We start from the raw sequence: 15,666 nt of genomic DNA on the forward strand, positions 1-15,666 counted from the left end.
CTCATGGATGTCAGTAATTTGATGGCTTGCCACAAGCCCACTAGCCAAATGTAGGCACCTCTGGGACTTTACTGGTGGAAACTTAGGCACCTGAGGACATTAGGCAGCTATCGGGCAGGGGTTTCATGACTGTCAATGGTGTCTAAATGTTGGCCTTAGGAACCTAAGTTGGGCAGTAAGGCACCTAAATCCCCCTGGTGAATCTAGCCCTAAGTCTAAATTTAGATGGTGTTGTTGCAAAGAAAACCTAGCAAATATGACCTGAGTGAAACCCCTGTGGCAATGTCTGCCTGAGTATGCAGAGAGCCTGAAACAATAGCTCAGAAATGTGAACTGCCTCATTTATTTCAATGGGTGATGTTACCACCTGGCCCTGCCCTCCCCCTGGTCAGGCATCAGTCTTTTGTACTCAAACCCAAACCATGGTTCCCATGTGATTCTAACCCCTCTTGGTCTAGATAGTGACTGGTCACTGTCCCTAGCTCTGGGTCTCTTTCAGGCATATTGCCAGGTGAAGACCTCATGCATGACATCCTTCTTGGGCAGTGGGAGTCTGCAGTCCACTTGTCTTAGACCACAAAACAGCTGACTCATTTCTCCCGCCCACCAGTCCCTTATACCCATTCCCCCTCACCTGGCAGTGGCAGCCCAGACAAATCCTTTAGGGACAATGCAGCAGGAAAGCAAGAGACTCAAACACTTTACAACACAATGCCAGAGGTACAAAACTTAGGAGAACAACATCCTCAAGGCACCCATCTCAGTCTGATCTCACCACCCCTTGTTCTGATCAGCATCCTTAGGTGATGCTGAATCTCACAACCACATCCTGTTTCCAGGTGCTTTTGCTGAGGGAATGTCCCAGCTCCAAATCCTACCTCTGTTTGCTTCTGTGTAGTGAGTCAATCAAAGTCTGCGGTCCTGCCAGCAGAAAACCCATTGTTCCAGGATAGAAGAATCAGTACGCGTTGATGGCCAGTGATAGATCTCTCCCTATGAGTGATTTCCAAGGCATCCTGCACTCTAGCAGGGGCAGCAGTGCTCAGAAAGACTGATGCTGTCAGAATGGGCCACTGTTTCACTAGCATCTGGATGTTCTAAACCAACAAGGAGGTTACAATGGAAAACAAAGGTCTCAATGAAGGTAACAATCACAAAATTGCCAAAGCACACAGGCATGCTATGTCACCAGCCCTGTACAAACCTAACTCTGCATTCACAAATTCTTTGTGAGTGAATTTCGCAGGTGTTTTATTTTTGTTTGTTTTTTTAAACAAAAAATGCTGTTGGTAGGAGATTAGAAGTCATTTAGGTAGTTGTAGTTGTCAGACATTCATAGAAATGTAGGGCTGAGAGGGACGTCGAGAGGTCATCAAGTCCAGCCCTCTGTGCTAAGACAGGAACAAGTAAACCTGGAGCAGCCCTTCTAGGTGTTGTCCAACCTGCTCTGAAAAACCTCCAATAATGGGGATTCCACAACCTCTCTTGGAAGCCTGGTCCAGAATTTAACTGCTCTTCTACTTAGAAAGATTTTCCTAATCTATAATCTACATCTCCCCTGCTACAGATTAAGCCATTGCTTCTTGTTTTATCTTCAGTGGACATGGAGAACAATTCATCACCATCCTCTTTATATCAGCCCTTAATATACCTGAAGACTGTTGTCAGGTCCCACCTTAGCCTTCTTTTTTTTAAGACTGAACAGGCCAAGATTTTTTAACCTTTCTTGCTGTCAGGTTTTTGAACCCTTTTATCATTTTTGTTGCTCTCCTCCAGACCATTGCTTCTTGGGGGGCAAGTGGGGCAATTTGCCACAGGCCCAGGTCCCAACAGGGGCCCTCACGAGAATATAGTATTATATAGTATTGCACCTTCTTTTATGGAAGAGACCCCTGAAATTGCTTTGCCCCAGGCCCCCCGAAACCTCTGGGTGGCCCTGCTCCAGACTCTCTCCAGTTTGTCCACATCTTTCCTAAAACATGGATGTAATAAAATACAGACCAGACTTTAAATGTGGCCTGCCCTTCTGGATGCCTCCTGAGTAAGCTGCCCCTTTCTGAGACCCTTCTCCAGCCCAAGGAGTGAACCCCTTCCATGTGGCCAGCTCATTCCTCTACTTCTCTCTGGGATGGAATCCAGAAATCCAGCCAAACTCCAACAGGGTTGCCAGTTTCCCCCTTCATGGGTGCCAACCCACTACTTCTCAGGTCCAAATGTTCTTGGACTCTGCCAAAGTTCCCCATTGGGACCCTGTGGTCAGTAATAATTTGCAGTGACACAGAAACAGGAGTATTTGTCCAAACCGTGCACAGTGCTTAGAGAAGCAGATTTTTAAAATAACAAAAAGACCTACAGGACCCATTATCTTCCTTATGTTTGACATTCCCCTCCAGCCTCTGGGTAGACATGACCCACCCTTGGTGTCTCCTGTTCTCTCTGGGCACCAAGTTACAGCTTGACCACTGCTGTTCCTGCCTCTCACTCTGTCTGTCTGTCTGTCTTCACCCTGTTGGCTCTGGGTCTTTTTGTCAGGATCCAGCAGAGCCAACCAATTCCTTTTTAATCCTTCAGGGTTTTTTGATCTTAGCCCTAGCCTTAGGAAGTGTAAAACCTCCTAACATGGATGGTGCCAGCCAGGTTGGTTCTTCCCCCAGTTGATGACCCAGCCCATTGTTGTCTTAACCCTCTGAAATGGGTACCTCAGAGGCTGAATTACCCTTCATGGATTCCTTAACAGCACACGTTACAACCTCCTTTACTTTAACATTACACAGTCATAGAAACACAGAGTCAGAAGAGACCTCAGAAGGTCATCTAGTCCACCCCCCTGCTCAAAGCAGGACCAATCCCAGACAGATTTTTGCCCCAGATCCCTGAATGCCCACCTCAAGGATTGAATTCACAACTGTGGGTTTAGCAAGCTCATGCTCAGACCACTGAGTTATCCCCCCCCTAGTCAGACACCATTATAGAACTAAAAAGGGAAACCAAACTATACTTCATATTGTTAAGCAATAATACAGACATTTTCTGACTTTGTGACACCTCCCAAATTGAGACACTTCAATGGGGCTCAATGATCAGAAAAAAAAACAACTGTATTTATGAGAACAAAGAAATGTTACTCTTGGTCAAGAATTTCCTCAGAGCCTCCTTGACTTCTTTGTTCCTCAGACTGTATATGATTGGGTTGAATGTTGGAATAATGACCGTGTACAACAGGGCGAGGGCTCGATCGGTGTCCACAGAGACATTGGAACTGGGCCTCATGTAGGTGATAAAGCCACTGCAGTAGAATAAGATAACTGTGATTAGGTGTGAGGAGCAAGCGGAGAAAGCTTTGTGTCTCCCCTCTCCTGAGTGCATCTTCAGAATGGTGCAGATGATGCTTGCATAGGAGGTGATGATTAAGATTAAGGGGACCATTGTGAACACCATAGTGAGAAAGGAAAGAATGGCATTGATGAGTGATGTGTCTGTGCTCACCAGCCTAAGCACTGGGAGGATGTCGCAGAAGAAGTGGTTGATTTTATTCAGCCCATGGAAGGGTAACGTGAATATGGCTGCCGTTTGCTCACATGCCACCAACTTGCCCACGATCCACACCATAGCTGCCAAGCTTAGGGTGACCTTTCTGCTCATGATGAGTGGGTAACGCATGGGGTTGCATATGGCAACGTACCGGTCATAGGACATAACAGTCAGCAGGCCACACTCTGTGCTGCCAAAGAAAAGGTAGAAGTACATCTGGACTGCACAGCCCAGGAAAGAGATAGCCTGCTTCTCTGACAGGAGGTTGGTCAAGGTCTTAGGGACGACCACTGAAGTGTAGCAGATCTCCAAGACTGACAAGTTCCTGAGGAAGAAATACATGGGATTGTGGAGGGCCAGGTCAGCAACCGTGACAGCGATGATGAGGCCATTTCCTATTAGTGTGAAGAGGTAGATGAGTAAGATGAGGACAAAAAGAAGGGGCTGCAGATGCTGGAGGTCTGAGAAGCCCAGAAAGATAAACTCTGTCACTGCTGTTAAGTTTTCTTCCATAGCTCGGTCCTGTTGAGACCACATAGGTATTTAGATCCCTCTCAGGGGTTTGCATGGTATCTCATAATAGATAGAAAGATAGATTAGATAGAATAACAGTTACACAATCAGCTTCACCCCGTTCCCTATCTCATCTCTCTATGTTCACAGAGCTCAGGTGTTCTATCTCTTGGATCTTACTCATCCCTAGCTGGCGATTCTGACACGGACATTGGTAGCTGCTGTGTCCACTCCAGAGGGGGAGTTGGGCCACACCTGAGCTGCGCTGCAACCCAGTGCACTTGGTCACAATGCCTGGAGTGGGGGGCTGGGCACAGCCCAGCAGGACAGGCACTGCAGGAGCCACCACTGCAGGGTGAGTCATGGACACACACAAAAAGTCATGAACAAATGGGAAAATCACAGTGTCTGTGACTTCTTTCCCATTGTGACAGACACACAGCCCTATGAATGATTATTAAAGAGCACCCCCACATGGGTTCCCACTTCCCTACCTCACACAGTGCCATCCCATTAATAAGAATGAGATACCAGAATGTTGAGAGAATAAACACTAGACAAACAAAAAAACAAACAGCCCAGACACATGGCTGGTCTCGTCTAATCTTATACTTTACTGCCAGCTAATGTGGCTAGATTTACCTCTCACTGTACTGGAATACAGCTGGACCAATTTCTGCTCTTCTTGACAGATAAGATTCTCCATTGTGTCTGTGGGACTCTCAAATCTGGGTGAGATGAGAGAGAATCCTGTAGATGAATATATCTTAGGTGTCATTGAAAATGACATTGCAAATAGATAGAGTCGATAGGCAGATAGATGAATCATTCATTACTATTAGTTACCTTGATAGAAAGACATTACACATAATACCTTTGATAAGACAGACAGAACAAAATTAAGAACAATTCTGTAGATTAGATACATAAGAGTAATTAGATTGAGTGATTAGATGAGAGAAAGAGAGAGAGAGAGAGTGAAAGAGATTGTCTATTTTTCCTTCAATTTTGGAGATAATTTAGGTGTTGATAGCTCCATAAAATGAACTTGAGGTCATAATAGTAAAGAAGGAAAATGCCTCAGACTGTCCCACAAATACCTTACTCTGAGCAGTCAAACCTTCCCACTTCTGAGCAGTTCCATCATTTCTGAAACTGACTTATCTTGACCGAGAAGCTTCTCTGCTAGTGAATCTCAGACATCAATCCTTTCTGTACTGTTCAGTGACTACTGGGATAAAATCCCCAGGGTTCTTTCTGACTATGGGTGCCTGAGAGAATTTTTAATTGTATTCTGTTTGTAAGCACTTTGATCAGTTAAATCAATTCAGCAATAAAGAAACTACCATTAAATTCAGAGATGGTCCAATCCAAATTGCAATGTCAACTGTGCTTGTTGATCAAGGTCAGAATATTGGTTTACTCTCAGTTCTCCAAGCATTTACAGTAGACATATTCTTCATCATGATTAAGATGTGTTTGTTGCAATAAGGGTCTGAGACCTTAGAACCTAGACAATTTATATAAGCTTCTCAGGAACAGGCTCCTGAAGGACATGTAACAAGGATGTATAAATTGTACCTACAAATGTCAAGAACAAATATAACTGATAGGTAGGCCAAAAGCTTTTAGCACTAATTGCCAGTGATCTCAGCAGCATAGATCTTGGTGGAACTGGTGTGAGGTCTGACTAGTCTTTAAGGAGATATGGTGTTCACTTCATCATGATCTCAACATCCAACTGGGAACAAATTGCCCCCCCCCCCGCACCCATTGGCACTCTCAGGATGGAGCTGAGAACTCACTGGACCATGGGTAGTTATTAACTCCCCTCTTATCCCTAGAGTGACTTCTTAAAGACAAAGCTGAGGCACACTGGTCAAGAATGTGTGTAAGGAAATTCACAGTGCTGTTCCCATGCTGTGATAGATCTATAGAAAGCCAAGGACAGCATCCTACAGGGATGTCAGCTCTTCCCACCATTAATTTCTAAATCTCCAGTTCAGATCTATCCCCTGTCAGACGTGACTCCAATTTGTTGCCACATGATGGCTACTTGTTGTCCCATGTGAAACGTATGCAGCGGTTCTCAGACCAGCTCCCAGCGGACAAGTCTCCATGTCTAAAATGTATTCACCAACAGCCTTGGAATTAATTTGCAAGCTTCTTGTTAAGTTCATCTCAGCAGCCAAGGGCTAGTGGTGAAATTCACTCCAGTGTCATTCCCATTGGGGGTAACTTTCAGTGTGAACTGGACAATCATCTCCCTTACGCTCCTTTAAAAATCCTGGCTTAAACCTGCAGAGGCCTTGAGTGGTGCACAGGCCTTGAGTGTATTTGACATTGGAAGTATCATGGACATTGAACTAGCCTGGGACACATGGATGCAGGCTCTCCAAGGCAGGGCTGAAGCAGGTTAGTGGGACAGTGTGCTGGAACTGTCAGTACTTCAGCTATAGCCTGAGATGTTTGATGGGTCACTGGAGGGACTCTGTCCTCCTGTGCAGAGTTGCATTATTTCCTTTTTTTATAAGGTTTTTCCTCACCTTCCTCTGAGACATCAGACCTTTGAAATTGACAAAGTTATGTCACTGATAGCAACAGTCTCAGCCTTTAGAGACAATCTTTTCTTGACCGTGATTTTTGCCAATCATGATTATTAAGAAGAGGTGGTATATGAATAATAAAACCTCTGATTTTTGCATTAGAATATCAAGGTTGGAAGGGACTTCATGAGGTCATCTAGTCCAACCCCCTGCTCAAAGCAGGGCTAATCCCCTGTCAGATTTTTACCCCAGTTCCCTGAATGATCCCCTCAAGGATTGAATTCACAACCCTGGGTTTAGTAGGCCAATGCTCAAACCACTGAGCTATCCCTCCCCCAATTTATAAATATGTGTGTGAATAACATAGTAAGGATACTTCTCCAATGACCTGAGAGAAGTCTGTTCCAAGAAGATTGACTGTTTATAGTAGGTAGCTGAGTATCAGCTTTTCTGGATTCAATTCCTAGCTCTGGGAGAGGAGTGGATGTAGCAATTAAAGTGTGTTGGGTGGGTGGCTTGGGGGCAGATGGGAGTCAAGATTTTTAGAGAACAGGGCACATCAGGGAGCTGGTTCTGAGTATGTATGTATTTCATAATCTCTCTCTTCCTTTCTGTGGAGGCCCACTGTCTTCTTTAATTGACAGCTCTTCAGAGAAGGGACCAAATTTTCAATTATACCCTTATTATGGGCAGATCAATAGATCCCCTGTCCTGTTTGGATCATCTGAGCATGGATATCACTCCCTACATGGTTGTTAGACTTGGATTTTCAAAGAATCCTAGTGGATTTAGGCTCCAAAATGCAATTCAAAACCAAGGGGAGTTGGGTGACTGACAGTCTCAGCCTTTAATATTTTAGCCATATCATCAAGGTCTACAAAAATGACCGAATGACCATAGACTGGTGGACAGAGTCTGTGACTGGTTTCATTCCCCTGAAGAAAGTCTCAGTTTTCAACAGACTGGGAAGGACTAAAGAAAGGGATTTTTTTTTCTGGGACATAATTCCATTAAAACATGAAGGCGAAGTCTCACAATCATCCAACTCCTATTGACTTTGAATGGCATTTGGGAGCTTCCTCAATTAGAATTTTGTGAAATTCCAAATGGGCTGTCAATGTAGTTATGGAATACACATCTTGTACACCTTGACAAATTTCTTCACACCCATCCCGTCAAACTTTTCACACTCTAGATGTCAAAATTGGTTCTTGCCCCTCACTGCTGGTTGGTCAGGAGCCAGTGCTAAGAGACTTGTTTGGGGAAGTGCTAAGGGGGGCATAATGTAGGTCCTGCACCCAATGAGCATCTGCTCTGGGGCACAGACAGGAATTTTGGTGGTAGTTCCTCCTCTCCCCTTGACCAATCAGCACTGAAATACAGAAATCACAGTTGTCAATATCTCCTGAAACCACGCTTCCCAGGGTATGCATTTTGAGTGTTTGGTTTTATCTCCAGTCCCCATGACACCTCCTGCATCCTACCCACACTCCCATCTGTCTATCGGTCTCAATCTAGGGCTCCATGCATGTCCCAAGGGAGCATGAGCCAATTGGTGGGGCCTTGTGGTCAGTGGGACCCTCAAACCCCAGACTCAACCGACAAGGTATCTAGGTCAGAATCCTGACCTCTAGTCAGTCAAGTGTTGACAACTTTTGCATCTTCAATCTATTTTGAAAATCACCACCTGAATAGTTAGAGTCAATAGGTAAATAGATGAGTCATTTATTTCAATGACAAGTGTCAGAGATGTAGCCATGTTAGTCTGGATCTGTAAAAAGCAACAAAGAGTTCTGTGGCATTTTATAGATTAACAGACATACTGGAGCATAAGCTTTAATGGGTGAGTACTCACATGCATCTAACAAAGTGAGTTTTCACCCACGAAAGCTTATGCTCCAATACGTCTGTTAGTCTATGGGGTGCCACAGGACTCTTTGTCGCATATTTTGATGAGTTAGCTTGAGAGAGATAATGATGCACAGTTCATTTCACCATGATTGCACCATCGCACTGGCACAATATGTGTACCCCATAATCACTCCTACAGAACTGTCATTTATTTCATAGTCTTTACTATTTATTATTCATATTTCAGGATCAACTAGGATCCCCAGTAATAGACCAAGACAACATGGGCTAGATTCACAAAGGGACATAGATGTTCCAGTGCTGATCATTGAAGCAGCTGACTCTTAGTACCTAGAAATTCACAGGAATTCACAAAGACTCAGTTTATCCACCCGACTCCCTATACAATGAAAGGGGAAAGGTAGGCACCTAAAAATGGGATTGACAAAAGCCAGCATGCTCGGGTTCCTCATCTAGGCTAGCCAATGGGAGATTCCAGGGAGGTGCCTATCTGCCAGCTGTGAACACTTTCTTGGGGTAAGGCACCAAAGGTGTTTTTCGCAAGAGGCGTGGGGAGTGAGAAGGATGCCTCATTCATCACTCTTAGCTCAGCCATTTGGGTACTCAACTAGGAGGTGAAAGATCCAGCTTCAATTTCCCCCTCTGCCTTAGGAGAAAAGGGATTTGAACAGGGAAATACTACTTCTTAGGAAAGTACTATAACTTAGGAGAGTACTATAACTATTATTCTTGTTTAATTTCCCCTTCTTTTCCCCTCACAAAACCCATTCAGAAGTTAATATGCTTCCTTGAGAAGTTCATGCTTCTCTTCAAGGCTGCCCTCAGGGAATCTTTCATCTGCTGGTTCCTCATGCTGAAGATGAAGGGGCTCATGAGAGGGGTCACCACTGTGTTGAGGAGGGCCACCAGCTTGTTGAGCGAGATGTTACTGCCCGAAGGCCGGAAATACATGAAGATGCAGCTGCCATAGCCCATGGTGATGATGATGAAGTGAGAGGAGCAGGTGGATAAAGTCTTGTTGCGTCCTGAGTGGCATGTTATCCTGAAGATGGTGGCAACAATATAAGTGTAGGACACCACCATCAGGATCAAGGATCCCAGCAGGATGGCGGAGGAGGTCATGAAACTCAGCAGCTCCACAAAACTCGTGTCCACACAGGACAGTTTGACCAAGGCCAAGCCGTTGCAGAAGAAGTGGTCAATCTGGTTGGCATTGCAGAAGGGCAGGGTGATGACCAGGATGGTGGGGATGATGGTGGCCAGGAACCCCGTTGCCTACGACCCCACCACGAGCTGGAAGCAGAGCTGAGCATTCATGACCATGGTTTAGCGCAGTGGGTTGCAGATGGCCACATAGCGGTCATAGGACATAACGGCCAGCAGGACAAACTCACTGTAGCCCAGAAGGAAGTAGAAGTAGCATTGAGCGATACAAACCAGGTAGGAGATGGACCTGTCACCCATCAGAAAGATGGCAATAACCTTGGGTAGGACATAAGATGTAACAAGGATCTCCAAACAGGAGAGGTTCCAGAGGAAGAAGTGCATGGGGCTGTGGAGGTGACGGTCTAAGAGGATGATGGCAATGATCATGATATTGCTGGACAAGATCAGCAAGTAAGAGGCCAGGAAGCCAACAGCAATGAGGCATTCCAGATGGCCGGGGTAGAGGAAGCCAATGAGGATGAATTCAGTCACGGTGGTTTGGTTCCGCATGGCTACACTGGATCTATCTGTGAGGGTATCATAAACCTAGTCCCAGATTTGGACCTTAGCGTCCAAAATATGGGGGTTAGCATGAAAAGCTGCAAGCTTAGTTACCAGCTTGGACCTGGTAAAGCTGCCACCACCCAAAAAAATTAGAGTGTTTTGGGGCACTCTGGTCCCCCCAAAAACATTCCCTGGGGACCCCAAGACCCAAATCCCTTGAGTCTCACAACAATGGGAAATAAACCTTTTCCCTTCCCCCACTCCAGGTGTTCCTGGAGAGATACACAGAAGCAAACTCCATGAATCTAAACAGAGGGATTCCACCCTCCCCGTTTCCAGCCTTGGAAAACAGAAGTACCGAGAGCTAATCTCTCTTCCCCCCTCACCCAGAGGGAATGCAAAGTCAGGCTAGTAAATCTAACACACACAGATTTCCCCCTGACTTCTTCCTCCCACCAATTCCCTGGTGAGCACAGACTCAATTCCCTGGAGTTCCCCACTAAAGAAAAACTCCAACAGGTCTTAAAAAGAAAGCTTTATGTAAAAAGAAAGAAAAATACATAAAAATGGTCTCTCTGTATCAAAGTGACAAATACAGGGTCAACTGCTTAAAAGAAATATGAATAAACAGCCTTATTCAAAAAGAATACAATTCAAAACACTCCAGCAACTATACCCAGGTAAATACAAAAGAAAACAATAGAAACCTTACTGCCTTACTATATTTGTACTTACAACTTGGAAACAGAAGATTAGAAAGCAGGAAACAGAAATCCTCTCATAGCCGAGAGAGAGACAGACAGAAGACCCAAAAACAAAGGACTCACACACAACCTTCCCTCCACCCAGACCTGAAAAAGTCTCATTTCCTGATTGGTCCTCTGGTCAGGTGTTTCAGATTACTTCTTTCCAGGTGAAAGAGACGTTAACCCTTAGCTATCTGTTTATGACAGAGGGGTAGAGGGAGGATGGAGGGAATAGGAAATAATGTGTCTGATGAACAGGAGAAAAGAAAAGTAGAAAAACAGAAGAGTAGAGAAGAGGAAAAAAAAGATAAGAAGTGAACATAAAAAAGAAAAGGAAAAGAGATAAGGAGGAAAAAATGATAAACTGTAGAGGAGGAAAGCAAGGGTGAAAAAAGAAAAGTGAAGAAGACAAAAGAACAATACATCAAATAAAAATTTACCCTGTGGGCAATGGGTGGGATGGGAAGAACAACAAGTCAATGTGAGCAGGGAAGGGAAGACAATGAGAAGAGGAAACAAATGGCAAACAGAAGAAGAAAGAAAAGTGGAGAGTGAGAAAACCCCCAAAATAAAGAAGAGCAGAGCTGGGTGGAATTGTTTCCTTGGGCAATTTATTACTTTTTTTGGGTGTGGGGGAGAGAGAGGGAAGAAAAAAGAAAAGTTTTCAGCTGAAAGCTCTTCAAAATGTCTGGTTTTTATTTTCTTAATGAAAAGTCTAAAATTGTCCACACAAAGCAGACACTTACCACAAGGTTTTAGTTTAATTGAAAACCCATTTCTTTTTTTGTCAAAAAACAGTTTCGATAGAAATATTTGGACTTAGCCTTAAAAATAAGGAAAGAAAAAAAAGTATTAGCAGTGAGTGGGTGAGATTCTGTGGCTTGCATTGTGCAGGAGGTCAGACTAGATGACCATAATGATCCCTTCTGACCTTAAGTCTATGAGTCTAAAAGAAAGGAGAAGTAAAATTAAAATAAAGGAACAGAGAAAAGCCATAAAGGAAAGGAGAGGGTGAAAATGAAAGGAGAGAAATGAAGAAAGAGAATAAAAAGGAAAGGAGAAAACTGTAGGAACCAAAAACAAAAGGAAAGGATAGAAAAAAAGCAAAAAAGAAGAAAAGGAGATGAGTGAAAGAAAAGAAAGGAGAGAAAGGAGAAAGGGAAAATGAAAATATAAGAAAAAAAGTTATCAAAACGAAGATAAAAGATATTTTTAAAAGGAAAGAGAAGAGGGAAAAGAAAAACAAGAAAAGGAAACAAATAAACAGAAAGGGGGGCAGAACAGCTACTCACGTTAGTCTAGATCTGTGATGTTAGGAAGATACTATAAGGCCAAGCCGGTTACACACAGATTGAGCCCTGTGCCTCAGTCACCACCAACTACTGTAAAACAATTTCATGTAGGGTACTTTTTAAATTCTAATCCCTGCTCTTTTGGATTAAATACTGTCGTGGAAAATGACCACTACCGTGTTGAGTTGATCAGACAGCCTGAGGCTCCTTTATTGATTAATCAGAGAATACATGCATATGCACGGAGAGATGACAAGTCCCCTAGCTCTACCTTACAGCAGTGATACCTGTGCTTATAAAGCCTAAAACCGCAAATTATCATATGAGTTTACACATCTGTCATTACCTTATTTGGCTAATATATGACATCTTTTCAAAACAATTGCTATTAATTATTTTTATATATTGCAAAAAGAGCTAAAATTGCAAAGCTTGTTCTTTTCTACTTCCTCATAGGAAGTTCTCACAATTGCCAAGACCTTGACACTTTGGTTACCCTTTACTTGCAGTCATGCAGCTGTTACTTAAGCTTTTTTGAGGAACTTGCGTCCAAAAATACATATTGTTTGTTCTGTTAGCCAAGTTATTATGAATTATATTTTATGCTTACATGAGCTACTTAATAAACTATAATGACCTAACAGCTGTTAGTCTATTCCGGCAGTGATGGATTGGTTATTTAAGGGATTTCATGTCAGTTTAACCCCTTATAGCAGCATTTTATTGTTTAGCAGCATTTAATAATATTATGATCGTGTTATGATAGTAGTGTCATGATAGTGTATACTAAAATTAGAGAGTGAGCCTCAGGTGAGTTAGTAATTGATTATTTTCCTTACTCTTCTATATGTTAGTATGATTGAGGCCTATGGCCTTGATGTAATTATTAGCTTGATCAAGACCCGGCTTTTGGGCCTGGGGTTAGTTTTCTTTATCATTCCCTCCTTTGTTTGCTGCCTATGGATTCTACACGGCAGCAAACACTTTATCAATGTCTGAAAGGGGAATATTCATGAGTTCCTGTGCAATTTGTTCAATTGTCTCCTGATCCACTGTTCCCTGGCCAAGATTACTTTCCTGGGGAGGGTTAGGGGAAGGAGTCGGAACATTGGCAGGAAAGTTAGCCCTGAAAGTGACACAGATATCATCATCGACATTGGTGGGTGTGAAGTATGGTTCGGGTCTGACAGGGTTAAGGGAAACTAACTGTGGTGGGGGATAGGAACGGGAAGTTGTACAAGGGCATGTGCAATGTGACCAGCAATTACAGCAACACCAACAGCAAATGCATACAAAGGTAAATGCACCAATGGCAAAAAGAAGCCATACATACCAGGGGTGTTGCTGGGGTGACCGAAAGCTCTTTGTAAACTGGCAAAGAAGGTCATTTTTGACACGTAGGATGGATACTAGATGAACAGTTTGGAGGGCATTCAGAGCTTCCTGATAAACAGTTTCTAAATAGTGAATTTGAGTTTGTAAGTGTGAAATAGATTGAATGTCTGGTAGGAGAGATAACAGTGAATGGAATCGGTCAGGGACAACAGAGGTCCAGTCAAAAGGAACCTGAAATTCCAAATAAACCTGATAATCCTTTTCTGCGGGCCAGAAAATGTTATGAGTACCTGAACTGGTGTGGAGATTGAAGGCCACGTCATGTATGATTGAAGAATTGACATGAACACAACTGCTATTAGCAGACAACAAGGTATGGGAGGCTAAGTCTTGTAGGTTACCAGGGCCCTCCAAACATACCCGGTGATGGACAGTTACCACCTCTCCGGGGTGTAGTTTTCTAAAGCATTGTAGCTACGGAGGCTGTAAGAGCCAATAGGTCCAGAGATCACCTAGACCTATCCAAAGGTCAGGGGTTACAGCTGGGGCACCGATTAAGAAGCGGTTAGGACCGCCAGGGGGCTTAATTTCCCAAACATCTCGATGAATTACCCAGTCCCACAAGCAACCACCCCAAGGGCCTGGGAGAATACGATAAGTGGAGGCCCAAAATCCTTTCACGGGTCCATAAGCCCGGAAGGAACACTGTGAGTGCCAACACTTCCATTCAGAAAACTTCCAAGTATGTCTCCATGGCCACAAATGGGGGGTATACCAGATGTATTAGTAAGGGCAGTGGGCCAACGCTGCTGTTCTAGGTCCTTACGTAAGGAGAAAAGGATGGTATTGAGATAATCCTGTACTTCTGAACACGCTTGAGCCCACTGCAGTGCCTTTCCTGATGCAGCAATCTGGTGGACCATTTGCTTAAGCAGGTCCTGGGTAACAATGCTTAGTGCCGAAATAGTATGGAGTGCGCCTATACCGGCCTTCTCCTCAGTAATCTGAGCCCCAGAGATAAATCCTGCAGCTGGTCTAGTTGCCTCAGGTGACCCTCATGTTCCTGTGTTTTGTAAATAGTCCAAGCTGATGCTGCAGTGTTAGCACCATGCAGCAGTGTATCAACAATATCTCTCCTTTTTCTACCATCTTTAAGTCGAGCTTGTTGTTCCATTAGGCGTATGGCCGCACCCTTAGAGCAGTTAGAGTAAGTGCTAGTAATTTGAAAGTGAGTAAGGGGTAGGGAGAAATGGACAGTTCCCAAAGTAGCATTTAAAGTTGTTCATTTGAATCCTGATAAGTGAGGTTTTTCTGTAGCCTCATACCATAACTGTTGGCTTTGAACCTGAATGCCCTCTTTGGCCAATGTGGTGTCAATTGAATGTGAAGGAGTGTATTGAAGTAGTGTACAGGTGAGATTTGCAGTGAAGGGAATGTCCTGGGCACAAAGAAATCCTACAGTGGCTAAACATATTCTTTCAAAAGTAACATTAGTCCTGGTGGCATGAGTAGCTACAAAACATTCTGGACCCTCATCAGTAAGAGGCCAACAAGTACCTGGGACTAACACAAGGTCTATATCATGGTCAGTGTCCCATGTGTCTATGTAAATTTCAGCTTGGTCAGGTTCTCCTGTATAAGTAACATAAGAGGTTATATTACGGTAACTAAGATACACCATACCAAACGCATTCCATTTAACATACCGTTCATACACTTGGCCATGTAATGAGAAGATTAACTTGGATAAACAATAAGAAAACAAATCACCAGAGGAAGAGGGTCTGGGCCACTGTATAATGGTCGAGGTCTTGGGTAAATATGGATCTGATTGGGGCTCGGAACGGGCATGATTTTGTGAGAGATTGAGGGATGGAGTTACTATGGGAGGATTACTTAAAGGGGGGACTCTGGGGGGAGCAGGGGAGGTGTGGTCTAGTAGTTCTGGAATGACCTGACATGGCCAGGGGACCTGGCCTGGGTGGCAATCAGCTGTACTGGGGATAAATCCCAATATCCAGTGTATCCCACATTCCCATGCCTGCCAACCACAAGTTCCTCCCTGGTACCACATTATGTACCGCCTCTTATACCACGGCCAATTTTTAACATCCTCAATAA

The 15,666-nt window shown here is 43.9% G+C and overlaps 1 protein-coding gene and 1 pseudogene across 1 annotated transcript; both read right to left on the reverse strand.

The window, feature by feature from the left end:
- Nucleotides 1-2,893: 2,893 nt before the first annotated feature.
- LOC115641231 (olfactory receptor 10A7-like) lies at nt 2,894-4,599 on the reverse strand. Its single transcript, XM_030544301.1, has one exon. The coding sequence runs from the start codon at nt 4,066-4,068 to the stop codon at nt 3,103-3,105; it is 966 nt and encodes a 321-aa protein (XP_030400161.1). The 5' UTR covers nt 4,069-4,599; the 3' UTR covers nt 2,894-3,102.
- A 4,631-nt stretch (nt 4,600-9,230) lies between these two features.
- Nucleotides 9,231-10,178, reverse strand: LOC115641174 (annotated as a pseudogene).
- Between the last annotated feature and the right edge of the window lie 5,488 nt (nt 10,179-15,666).

This window comes from Gopherus evgoodei, unplaced genomic scaffold (genome assembly GCF_007399415.2).
Source record: "Gopherus evgoodei ecotype Sinaloan lineage unplaced genomic scaffold, rGopEvg1_v1.p scaffold_33_arrow_ctg1, whole genome shotgun sequence".
NCBI classification, from domain to species: domain Eukaryota; kingdom Metazoa; phylum Chordata; order Testudines; family Testudinidae; genus Gopherus; species Gopherus evgoodei.